Raw genomic sequence first — 12664 nt, forward strand, 5'->3', positions numbered from 1 at the left:
TTATTATTATTATTATTATTGTATTATTATTATTGTTGTTGTTGTTATTATTAATAATAATACTAATAATATATCAATGTTTCTTGGTGTAGAGATGCAGGAGTGAGAAACAAACACACTGGAATTTTAAATTATTTTTATTTCTTTATTTTTAGCTCATCTTTGTTTCTATATTGGATATGTTCATGTTCAACACAACCACCTCAATAAACTTTTAGATAGTCATTTGAAATGGAAAAGTATGTATTTGCTTCCATGTATACACTCAGACTGAAGTCGTGTTGTGACATTAAAAAAATCTAATCAAATCAAATCAAATGTTATTTGCATAGCCCTTTACAATAACCCGGTGGTTCCCAAAGTGCTTTACAACAAAGCTATAAAAACAATACATTAAGAAATAAATACAAGAATAATACATAAAAACAGTAAATAAAACACAGGTGCTGACTGGTGGAGGAGTGACGGTGCTGCAGGTTGGTGGAAGCTTCCAGAGATCCAGAGATTCATAAAAGAGATTCATAAAAACAGAGCATACAGGATAAATACTCAAGTGAAATCAAGAGGGAAAGCGTTGAGCTGCAGTGTGCAGCACCGACCTGCAGTGTGCAGCACCGACCTGCAGGTGGCAGCAGTGAGCTGCGGGCCGCCGTGTGTCTCCGCCCGTCCGCGAGCAGAAGAAGTAGGTCAGCCTCCATCTTCTTGGTAAACAACACACAGCAGATTTTTCCTCCGCGGAGCTCCGACTCGAACCTTCAGCCAGCATGGGAGCCGTCCTGGGCCTGTGCTCCATGGCGAGCTGGGTGAGTAGCCTCTCCGCCGCGTCGGGGGTCGTTGTGTCGGCTTGAACCTCCGCGGCGTGTCGGGCCGCCGCAGCCGCAACAAAGGCTGCGTGACTGCGCAGGAAAGCGGGGCGGCTGTGTGGCGCAGCGGGGCTGCGGTACCACCCGAGGGGGCCCGGGGGGGCCGCGGTCTGGACCCCCCCGACAGGCCTCAACAGGCCTCCGGCTGAACGGGTCGACAGTCCCGACCCGGACCGGGGCCTCCGCGGTGTTCGGAGCGTTATTACGTGTTAATAAGCGGGTTCAGTGTGATGGCGCCGCAGTGGCGAGGCTTCACGGTTTTCACTGCGTCATTGTGTTGTTACGGTTGTCGCGGTTGGTTTTCACGGTTCCGGTCAAACCGAGGAGAAAATATAGGTTTACTGTTTTCTCTGTGTGTGTTTTTGTGTTTTTTTTGCTTTGTTTATAAATATCCCCGTTGCGACACCGCAGCATGTAAACAGATCAGGGATCAGCTGTTGCGACATCACACGATAGAGGTCGAGTTACCCTATTTACCCCACCGGTACCCGGCCTGGGGGGGGGGGGGGGGGGGGGTTAGGAAATACAGCCGAGTGAAAGGACAGAGAGAGAGAGACTAGTGAAAGGACAGAGAGTCTAGTGAAAGGACAGAGAGAGAGAGAGAGACTAGTGAAAGGACAGAGAGAGAGAGAGAGAGAGAGACTAGTGAAAGGACAGACAGAGAGAGAGAGACTAGTGAAAGGACAGAGAGAGAGAAATCTAGACAAGTGTATGGACAGAGAAAGATGGGTGAAAAGACAGAGAGAGACTAGTGAAAGGACAGAGAGAGAGAGAGAGATGAGGGAAAGGACAGAGGGAAAGCCAGACAAGGGAATGGACAGAGAAAGATGGGTGAAAGGACAGAGAGAGACAAGGGTGAAAGGACAGCGAGAGAGAGAGACAAGTGAAAGGACAGAGAGAGAGACAAGGGTGAAAGGACAGAGAGAGAGAGAGAGAGACGAGTGAAAGGACAGAGAGAGTGAGAGAGAGAAGTGAAAGGACAAAGAGAGAAGTGAGAGGACAGAGAGGTGGGCGAAAGGAAAGAGATGAGATGAGTTAAAAGGACAGAGAGAGAGAAATGAGGGCAAGGACAGAGAGAAAGCTAGACAAGTGAATGGACAGAGAAAGACGGGTGAAAAGACAGAGAGAGACGAGTGAAAGCACAGAGTCGGGGTTCAATGTGGGTCGACTGAAGAAAAGCAGATGAATCGTCGTCGGTGTTCCTGGAATGAATTTGACTTGAAGTGAGAGATCGGAGAACAACGACGTCCTCATCCAAGATGGCGGCCGTGTCCCCCTGTGTGTGTGTGTGCAGATCCCCTGCCTGTGCGGCAGCGCCCCCTGCCTGCTGTGCCGCTGCTGCCCCAGTGGGAACAACTCCACCGTGACCCGCCTCATCTACGCCTTCTTCCTGCTGCTGGGAGTGGGCGTGGCCTGTGTCATGCTGATGCCCGGCATGGAGGGGCAGCTGAAGAAGGTAGGAGCCTCACTCCCTCACTCCCTCACTCCCTCACTCCTTCACTCCTCACTCCCTCACTCCTTCACTCCTCACTCCTCACTCCCTCACTCCTTCACTCCTTCACTCCTTCACTCCTTCACTCCTCACTCCCTCACTCCTTCACTCCTTCACTCCTTCACTCCCTCACTCCCTCACTCCCTCACTCCTTCACTCCTTCACTCCTCACTCCCTCACTCCTTCACTCCTCACTCCTCACTCCTTCACTCCTTCACTCCTTCACTCCTCACTCCTCACTCCCTCACTCCTCACTCCCTCACTCCTTCACTCCTCACTCCTCACTCCTCAGTCCTTCACTCCTCACTCCTTCACTCCTCACTCCTTCACTCCTCACTCCTTCACTCCCTCACTCCTTCACTCCTTCACTCCTCACTCCTTCACTCCTCACTCCTCAGTCCTTCACTCCTTCACTCCTCACTCCTTCACTCCTCACTCCTTCACTCCTCACTCCTTCACTCCCTCACTCCTTCACTCCTTCACTCCCTCACTCCTCACTCCTTCACTCCTCACTCCCTCACTCCTTCACTCCCTCACTCCTTCACTCATTCACTCCCTCACTCCTTCACTTCCTCACTCCTTCACTCCTCACTCCCTCACTCCCTCACTCCTTCACTCCCTCACTCCTTCACTCCCTCACTCCTTCACTCCTTCACTCCCTCACTCCCTCACTCCTTCACTCCCTCACTCCCTCACTCCTCACTCCTTCACTCCTCACTCCTCACTCCCTCACTCCTTCACTCCTCACTCCTTCACTCCCTCACTCCTCACTCCCTCACTCCTTCACTCCCTCACTCCTTCACTTCCTCACTCCTTCACTTCCTCACTCCTTCACTTCCTCACTCCCTCACTCCTCACCCCCTCACTCATCACTTCCTCACTCCTTCACTTCCTCACTCCCTCACTCCTCACCCCCTCACTCATTCACTCCTTCACTCCCTCACTCCTTCACTCCTTCACTCCTTCACTCCCTCACTCCTTCACTCCCTCACTCCCTCACTCCTCACTCCTTCACTCCTCACTCCTTCATGAAACCTCAGGGGTTTCCATCCCCTCCACACCCGCAGTGTGTGGAGGGGATGGCTCTCCAGCTCTTATTGTGAAAAGCCGACGTCTTGCGTAACAGTGTGTCGCTCGGCCAGACCAGCGGCTTCACGTTATTTTAAGGCGCCGACGTCGTTTCCCCCGCGGCTGCAAATCCTAGCTTACAGTGAATCACTGGCGCTGAGTTTAATTGACCTTGTTTGTGGAACTGCAGCTGAAGCGTGATCAGGAGAACCGTGATCAGGAGAACAGTGATCAGGAGAACCGTGATCAGGAGAACAGTGATCAGGAGAACCGTGATCAGGAGAACCGTGATCAGGAGAACAGTGCTCAGGAGAACCGTGATCAGGAGAACAGTGATCAGGAGAACAGTGATCAGGAGAACAGTGCTCAGGAGAACAGTGCTCAGGAGAACAGTGCTCAGGAGAACAGTGCTCAGGAGTACAGTGATCAGGAGAACAGTGATCAGGAGAACAGTGATCAGGAGAACAGTGCTCAGGAGAACAGTGATCAGGAGAACAGTGCTCAGGAGAACAGTGATCAGGAGAACAGTGATCAGGAGAACAGTGATCAGGAGAACCGTGATCAGGAGAACAGTGATCAGGAGAACCGTGATCAGGAGAACCGTGATCAGGAGAACAGTGCTCAGGAGAACCGTGATCAGGAGAACAGTGATCAGGAGAACAGTGATCAGGAGAACAGTGCTCAGGAGAACAGTGCTCAGGAGAACAGTGCTCAGGAGAACAGTGATCAGGAGAACAGTGATCAGGAGAACAGTGCTCAGGAGAACAGTGATCAGGAGAACAGTGATCAGGAGAACAGTGCTCAGGAGAACAGTGCTCAGGAGAACAGTGATGAGGAGAACAGTGATGAGGAGAACAGTGATGAGGAGAACAGTGATCAGGAGAACAGTGATCAGGAGAACAGTGACCAGGAGAACAGTGATGAGGAGAACAGTGAACAGGAGAACAGTGACCAGGAGAACAGTGCTCAGGAGAACAGTGAACAGGAGAACAGTGATCAGTGGAGGTTGTTCAGTAGAAGGGCGCCCTCTGCTGCCCTCTGCTGGCCTCTGTCCTCAACTACGTCTGTGTGTGACGTGCAACTTTTTGAAAATGGCTCCATCACCGTGACAACAGGCGAAAACGCTGCTACTGCTCATGAGCACCACGACCGTACGAACTCGTCCTTCTGCACACGCTCAGTAGACTTGGTGCTTTTACTTTGACAGTCACCACTTCTTCTCCTTCTTTTTCTTTTTCTTCTCCTTTTTTCTTCGTCTTTGTTTCCTTTTTTCTTTTTCTTTTTCTTTTTCTTTTTCTTCTTCTTCTCCTTCTCCTTCCCTGTCTTTTTCTTCTTCTTCTCCTTCTTCTCCTTCTTCTTCTTCTTCTTGGCCTTTATGAAGCTGCACTAGCACCACCTGCTGGTTCTCACCATCATCCCCCCCCCCCAAAAGAAAAAGAAAGAAAGAAAGAGGAGTGACGCTGCCCTCCCTCTCTCCCTCCGTAGATCCCGGGGTTCTGTGAGGGTGGGACGGGTTCGTCCATCCCGGGCGTGGAGGGTCACGTGAACTGCGAGGTTCTGGTGGGCTACAAGGCGGTGTACCGGGTCTGCTTCGGTATGGCCATGTTCTTCCTGCTCTTCTCCCTGCTCATGATCAAAGTGAGGAGCAGCCAGGACCCCCGGGCCGCCCTGCACAACGGGTGAGGACCTCCACCTTTCTCCTCCACCTCCACCTTTCACTGCCACCTCCACCTTTCACCTTAACCTCCACCTCCTCCACCTTTCACCTTAACCTCCACCTTTCACCTCCACCTTTCACCTTAACCTCAACCTCCACCTCCACCTTTCACCTTAACCTCCACCTCCTCCCCCTCCACCTTTCACCTTAAGCTCCACCTTTCACCTTAACCTCCACCTCCACCTCCTCCTTTCACCTTAACCTCCACCTTTCACCTTAACCACCTCCTTCTTTCACCTTAACCTCCACCTTTCACCTTAACCTCCACCTCCTCCTCAACCACCTCCACCTTTCACCTTAACCTCCACCTCCTCCTCCTCCACCTTTCACCTTAACCTCCACCTTAACCTCCTCCTCCTCCACCTTTCACCTTTCACCTCCTCCACCTCCTCCTTTCACCTCCACCTCAACCACCTCCACCTTTCACCACCACCTTTCACCTTAACCTCCACCTCCTCCGCCCCACCTCTTCCTCCTCAACTCCCACCTCCACCTCCTCCTCCTCCTCCTCAACCTCCACCTCCACCTTTCACCTTAACCTCCACCCCACCTCCACCTCCTCCTCCTCCACCTCCACCTCGTCTTCAGTAGCCGGGATGTGGGGAAGAGGTTGCTTTGTGTTTTTAAAAATCAGGCTTTGATCTTTTTTTTTCCACAGGTTTTGGTTTTTTAAGTTCGTGGCGGCCGCGGCCATAACCGTCGGGTCCTTCTTCATCTCGGAGGGTCCCTTCACCACCGGTAAGTTAAAATAAAATAAAACAAACAAACAAACAAACAGCCGAACGTCCATCGTTTGTGGCGCTTTTCCACTCGACTCGTTCTCCATTACAATGTAGTTCCGCGGCGGCGCCGTGGGCGGAGTCGTCACTTTTCCCCCGTCGCCACCCTGATAGGATGTGGAGCGAACGTCCATGGGCTGAAATAATTTATTAAAATTATATATTTATTAATAATATGACAAAAAGTGGATCGTAAACGATGGAGCTTCACTGGCCGGTGTTTCGGTTTAACTGGTGCCCGTGTTAACTGGTGACTCCTGCCACCGGCTGGTGTTAAAACGAGACAAACAAACGCTGCGGTGCTTTAAACTTTAATGGGGATGTGGTTAAACGGCGTGCTGGTCCAGTTTTTAGCTTCACGCTGGAGGAAGACGGTCACCAGATAACAAGGAAACCAGTTCATCTGAAACACCGGTGTGTGTGTGTGTCCCTCTCAGTGTGGTTCTACGTGGGCATGGCGGGAGCGTTCTGCTTCATCCTCATCCAGCTGGTGCTGCTCATCGACTTCGCCCACTCCTGGAACGAGTCGTGGGTGGAGAAGATGGAGGAGGGGAACTCGCGCTGCTGGTACGCAGGTACGGTGATGGAGAAAACACGAATCGCGCCGTTTCCAGACGTTGTCGCCTCTCCGTCGGCTTTAAGGTGGGGGTGGGGTTCTCTCTCTCTCTCTCTCCGCAGCCCTGCTCTCCGTCACGGCGGTGAACTACCTGCTGTCCCTGGTGTCTCTGGTCATGTTCTACGTCTACTACACCCACGCCGACGGCTGCACCGAGAACAAGGTCTTCATCAGCATCAACATGCTGCTGTGCCTCGGCGCCTCCGTCATGTCCATCCTGCCGCAGATCCAGGTTACCGTCACTTTAAATCGCCGCGTCCTCGTCTCCGGGCCTCCGGCCAGGCGGTGGCGCCGTGGTAACTGGTGGTGTTGTGTGTTTTGAAGGAGTCCCAGCCTCGGTCCGGCCTGCTGCAGTCGTCCCTGGTCACCCTGTACACCATGTACCTCACCTGGTCCGCCATGACCAACGAGCCCGGTAGCTACACCTGCTGCTTCTTCTGCCTCCTCTGGCAGGGTGGGGTTTGGGCGGAGGTCCGGGGTAGAGGTTGGGTGAGGTTTGGGAGGAAGTCGGGGTAGGTTTTGGGTGGAGATCTAGGCTGGAGTTTGGGTGGAGGTCACAGTGGAGGCAGGCCGGGGTGGATTTGGGCGGAGGTCGGGGTAGAGGTTGGGCAGAGTTTGGATGGGGGGCAGGGTGGAGGTTGGGTAGAATTTGGGTGAAGTTTGGGAGGAAGTCGGGGTAGGTTTTGGGTGGAGATCTAGGCTGGAGTTTGGAGGGAGGTTAGGGTGGAGTATGGGTAGGTTTTGGGTGGAGGTCAGGGCGGAAATCAGGGTGGAGTTTGGACAAAGGTCAAGGTGGAGGTCAGGGTTGGGTGGCGGGCAAAATGTCCAACCTTTTGAAGATCATGGTGGAGTTTGGGTGGAGGTCGGGGTAGAGGTTGGGCCGAGTTTGGATGGGGGTCAGGGTGGAGGTTGGGTAGCATTTGGGTGAAGTTTGGGAAGAAGTAGGTTTTGGGTGGAGAGCTAGGCTGGAGTTTTGAGGATGGTCCAGGTGGAGGTCAGGGTGGAGTATGGGTAGGTTTTGGGTGGAGATCAGGGCGGAAATCGGGGTGGAGTTTGTACAAAGGTCAAGTTGGAGGTCAGGGTGGAGGTTGAGTAGAATTTGGGTGAAGTTTGGGAATAAGTCGCGGTAGGTTTTGGGTGGAGATCTAGGCCAGGTGGAGGTCAGGGTGGAGTTTGGGTGGAGACCAGGGTCCAGCCCCGTGACGTTGCTCCCTCTGCTCCGTCCTCAGACAGGAAGTGTAACCCGAGCCTGCTGAGCATCATCGGGATGAACAGCACTGCCCCCGCAGGCCAGGGCCAGGTGGTGCAGTGGTGGGACGCCCAGGGCATCGTGGGCTTGATCCTGTTCCTGATGTGTGTGCTGTACTCCAGGTGAGCCGCTACGCCCGCCGCCGCCGCTCCACCCCCCCGCCACTCCACCCCCCCGCCCCCGCCGACTCATCCCTTTGCCCCCCGGAGTCGCCGACTCAGCGTCTCGTCTCTTGTCCGTCCCGCAGCATCCGCAACTCGTCCACCGCCCAGGTCAACAAGCTGACGCTGACCAGCGACGAGTCTGCGCTGATCGAGGACGGGCCGCACGGCGAGTCCTTCGAGGAGGACGGCGTCTCCAGCCGCGCCGTGGACAACGAGAAGGACGGCGTCACGTACTCCTACTCCTTCTTCCACTTCATGCTCTTCCTGGCGTCCCTCTACATCATGATGACGCTCACCAACTGGTACAGGTGGGTGACGTCGCCACGCCGCGCCACCGGGGGGGGGCGTTTAGTACGCGGAACGTTTCTGGTGGACGGACGGCCACGCTGGTTGGTTGTCACGGTGACCTTCAAAATAAAACTCACGAGTCTGGAGGGGACATTCTGCAGTGAGTAGCAGCGTTTCGGGCCGTTTCCATGGCGACGGAGCCGGAACTTGCCGCGATCGGAAAGTTCCACTGTTTTTTTTTTTCTTTTCACTTGAAATCGTTGTCGTGGAAACGACAGCTAATTCGCAGCGTTTTGGGCCGTTTCCATGGCGAGGGAACCGGAACTCGCCGCGATAGGAAAGTTCCACAGTTTTTTTTTGTTTTTTTTTTACTTGAAATCGTTGTCGTGGAAACAACAGCTAAGTCGCGGCGTTTCACTCACCGCGATCGGAAAGTTCCAGTTTTTTTTTTTTTTTCACTTGAAATCATTGTCGTGGAAACGACAGCCAAGTCGCGGCGTTTCACTCACCGCGATCGGAAAGTTCCACTGTTTGGTTTTTTTTTTTTTTCACTTAAAATCGTTGTCGTGGAAATAACAGCTTTGTCGCAGCGTTTTGGGCCATTTCCATGGCGACGGAGCCAGAACTCGCCGCGATCGGAAAGTTCCACTGTTTTTTTTTTTCTTTTCACTTGAAATCATTGTCGTGGAAACGACAGCTAATTCGCAGCGTTTTGGGCCGTTTCCATGGCGACGGAACCGGAACTCGCCGCGATCGGAAAGTTCCACAGTTTTTTTTTTACTTGAAATCGTTGTCGTGGAAACAACAGCTAAGTCGCGGCGTTTCACTCACCGCGATCGGAAAGTTCCACAGTTTTTTTTTTTTTTTCACTTGAAATCGTTGTCGTGGAAACGACAGCTAATTCGCAGCGTTTTGGGCCGTTTCCATGGCGATGGAAAGTTCCACAGTTTTTTTATTTTTTTTTTCACTTGAAATCGTTGTCGTGGAAACAACAGCTAAGTCTCTGCGTTTCACTCACCGCGATCGGAAAGTTCCACAGTTTTTTTTTTTTTTTTTCACTTGAAATCGTTGTCGTGGAAACGACAGCCAAGTCGCGGCGTTTCACTCACCGCGATCGGAAAGTTCCACAGTTTGTTTTTTTTTTTTCACTTGAAATCATTGTCGTGGAAACGACAGCCAAGTCGCGGCGTTTCACTCACCGCGATCGGAAAGTTCCACTGTTTGTTTTTTTTTTTTTTCACTTGAAATCGTTGTCGTGGAAATAACAGCTTTGTCGCAGCGTTTTGGGCCGTTTCCATGGCGACGGAGCCAGAACTCGCCGCGATCGGAAAGTTCCACTGTTTTTTTTTTTCTTTTCACTTGAAATCATTGTCGTGGAAACGACAGCTAATTCGCAGCGTTTTGGGCCGTTTCCATGGCGACGGAACCGGAACTCGCCGCGATCGGAAAGTTCCACAGTTTTTTTTTTACTTGAAATCGTTGTCGTGGAAACAACAGCTAAGTCGCGGCGTTTCACTCACCGCGATCGGAAAGTTCCACAGTTTTTTTTTTTTTTTCACTTGAAATCGTTGTCGTGGAAACGACAGCTAATTCGCAGCGTTTTGGGCCGTTTCCATGGCGATGGAAAGTTCCACAGTTTTTTTATTTTTTTTTTCACTTGAAATCGTTGTCGTGGAAACAACAGCTAAGTCTCTGCGTTTCACTCACCGCGATCGGAAAGTTCCACAGTTTTTTTTTTTTTTTTTCACTTGAAATCGTTGTCGTGGAAACGACAGCCAAGTCGCGGCGTTTCACTCACCGCGATCGGAAAGTTCCACTGTTTTTTTTTTTTTTTTTTCACTTGAAATCGTTGTCGTGGAAATAACAGCTTGGTCGCAGCGTTTTGGGCCGTTTCCATGGCGACGGAGCCAGAACTCGCCGCGATCGGAAAGTTCCACTGTTTTTTTTTTTCTTTTCACTTGAAATCATTGTCGTGGAAACGACAGCTAATTCGCAGCGTTTTGGGCCGTTTCCATGGCGACGGAACCGGAACTCGCCGCGATCGGAAAGTTCCACAGTTTTTTTTTTACTTGAAATCGTTGTCGTGGAAACAACAGCTAAGTCGCGGCGTTTCACTCACCGCGATCGGAAAGTTCCACAGTTTTTTTTTTTTTTTCACTTGAAATCGTTGTCGTGGAAACGACAGCTAATTCGCAGCGTTTTGGGCCGTTTCCATGGCGATGGAAAGTTCCACAGTTTTTTTATTTTTTTTTTCACTTGAAATCGTTGTCGTGGAAACAACAGCTAAGTCTCGGCGTTTCACTCACCGCGATCGGAAAGTTCCACAGTTTTTTTTTTTTTTTTTCACTTGAAATCGTTGTCGTGGAAACGACAGCCAAGTCGCGGCGTTTCACTCACCGAGATCGGAAAGTTCCACTGTTTTTTTTTTTTTTTTTTCACTTGAAATCGTTGTCGTGGAAATAACAGCTTGGTCGCAGCGTTTTGGGCCGTTTCCATGGCGATGGAACCGGAACTCGCCGCGATCGGAAAGTTCCACAGTTTTTTTTTGTTTTTTTTTACTTGAAATCGTTGTCGTGGAAACAACAGCTAAGTCGCGGCGTTTCACTCACCGCGATCGGAAAGTTCCACAGTTTTGTTTTTTTTTCACTTGAAATCGTTGTCGTGGAAGCGACAGCCAAGTCGCGGCGTTTCACTCACCGCGATCGGAAAGTTCCACTGTTTTTTTTTTTTTTTTTCACTTGAAATCGTTGTCATGGAAACAACAGCTAAGTCGCGGCGTTTCACTCACCGTGATTGGAAAGTTCCTCTGTTTTTGTTTTGTTTTTTTTACTTGAAATCATTGTCGTGGAAACGACAGCTAAATCGCAGTGTTTTGGGCCATTTCCATGGCGACGGAGCCAGAACTCACCGCGATCGGAAAGTTCCACTGTTTTTTTTTTTTTTTTCCACTTGAAATCGTTGTCGTGGAAACGACAGCTAAGTCAGCGTTTTGGGCCGTTTCCATGGCGACGGAGCCAGAACTCGCCGCGATCGGAAAGTTCCACTGTTTTTGGGGGGTATTTTTCACTTGAAATCGTTGTCGTGGAAACGACAACAGTTTTGGAAAGTTCCGCCGTGCCGACCCGTTAGCATTGAGGAGGAGCGACGTGACGATCGTCGCGCTGGACGTCCTGATTTGTTAACGTTATGTCGGCGCGACGCTGCCCCCCGGAGTTCTGGCGGGGTGCAGACGCTCCTTTCAGTATCTCGGTTACGGGAGAGGAGGAGTCTGTTCTTAGCCCCGCCCACATTCCTGAAACTCTTGTGTGTGTGTGTGTGTGTGTGTGTGTGTGTGTGTGTGTGTGTGTGTGTGTGTGTGTGTGTGTGTGTGTGTGTGTGTGTGTGTGTGTGTGTGTGTGTGTGTGTGTGTGTGTGTGTGTGTGTGTGTGTGTGTGTGTGTGTGCGCAGCCCCGACTCCAACTACGAGGCGATGACCAGCAAGTGGCCGGCGGTGTGGGTGAAGATCTCGTCCAGCTGGATCTGCATCGCCCTCTACGTGTGGACGCTGGTGGCGCCGCTGGTCCTGGTCAACAGAGACTTTGACTGACACACACACACACACACACGCGCGTGCTGTTTCCCCTGTAGCCCCCCTGCTGTGATGTGTTGCTCTCACTGGTTGTAAATAAAGATGTCGCCCCTCCCCCGCCCCGACCCCCCCACAGCACTGCATGCGTCCCCCCCCCCGTCCCCCCCCGAAGACTTGACGTTGTTACTCGTAGTTTTTCTAACGACTGTAGTTTTACCTCCTCGTGTTCATGCATGAGCAGTGTGTGTGTGTGTGTGTGTGTGTGTGTGTTGGTCTGCAGCTCACACACACACACACACACACACACATAACCAAGGCATTCCTCCTTCTGTTGCTTCCCTTGGATGAAAACATGAACTTGTGACTTTGTAGATACGTTCTAGAGAGTAGACGTCTTGTGGCTCCATATTTAATTGACTGTTTGCTTTTATCTGAATGTTGTTGTTTTGTTTTTTTTTCCTCCTTCGCCGAAGCTGGAAGTGTTGTAATTGGTTTATTAAAAGAAGGAAACAATGCTGGTTGTTTGTTTGTTTGTTTGGCTGTGAGACGACGACTGCAGCTCTGATGTCTCATATGAACGGCTCAAAATTGCATAACACACACACACACACACACACACACACACACACACACACAGACGACGTTCAGAACAACAACACAATAGATTGTGAGCGTCCGGTGAACCATCGTCAGAATCTCAGCTTCCCGAGACGAACCTGCTGCGCCAGTTGAATCGATCGTCAGCGGCTGCGTGAGACGCCAGACGTTCACCTCGTACGGCCGTCGTCATGGAAACACCACTGCTCAGTCGTAACGGTGCTGCAAGGTCTCCGTGGAAACAAGTGGATGATACTGCACAA

The 12664-nt window shown here is 51.4% G+C and overlaps 1 protein-coding gene across 2 annotated transcripts; it reads left to right on the plus strand.

Moving 5' to 3' along the window:
• Positions 1 to 668: 668 nt before the first annotated feature.
• Positions 669 to 12317, plus strand: serinc1 (serine incorporator 1). 2 transcript variants are annotated; one of them, XR_013937011.1, is made up of 11 exons: positions 669 to 803; positions 2158 to 2319; positions 4909 to 5102; positions 5799 to 5878; positions 6357 to 6494; positions 6598 to 6767; positions 6860 to 6950; positions 7765 to 7906; positions 8032 to 8256; positions 11684 to 12046; positions 12121 to 12317. XR_013937011.1 is itself a non-coding variant. In XM_080513576.1 (10 exons), the coding sequence occupies exons 1-10, from the start codon at positions 765 to 767 to the stop codon at positions 11820 to 11822; spliced, it is 1380 nt and encodes a 459-aa protein (XP_080369702.1). In that variant the 5' UTR covers positions 669 to 764; the 3' UTR covers positions 11823 to 12317. The 2 variants fall into 2 exon arrangements, 1 of the variants encoding a protein (XP_080369702.1); XM_080513576.1 differs by having other exon boundaries at positions 11684 to 12317.
• Positions 12318 to 12664: the final 347 nt, after the last annotated feature.

Source organism: Blennius ocellaris (genome assembly GCF_963422515.1).
Source record: "Blennius ocellaris genome assembly, chromosome: 18".
Lineage (NCBI taxonomy): Eukaryota > Metazoa > Chordata > Actinopteri > Blenniiformes > Blenniidae > Blennius > Blennius ocellaris.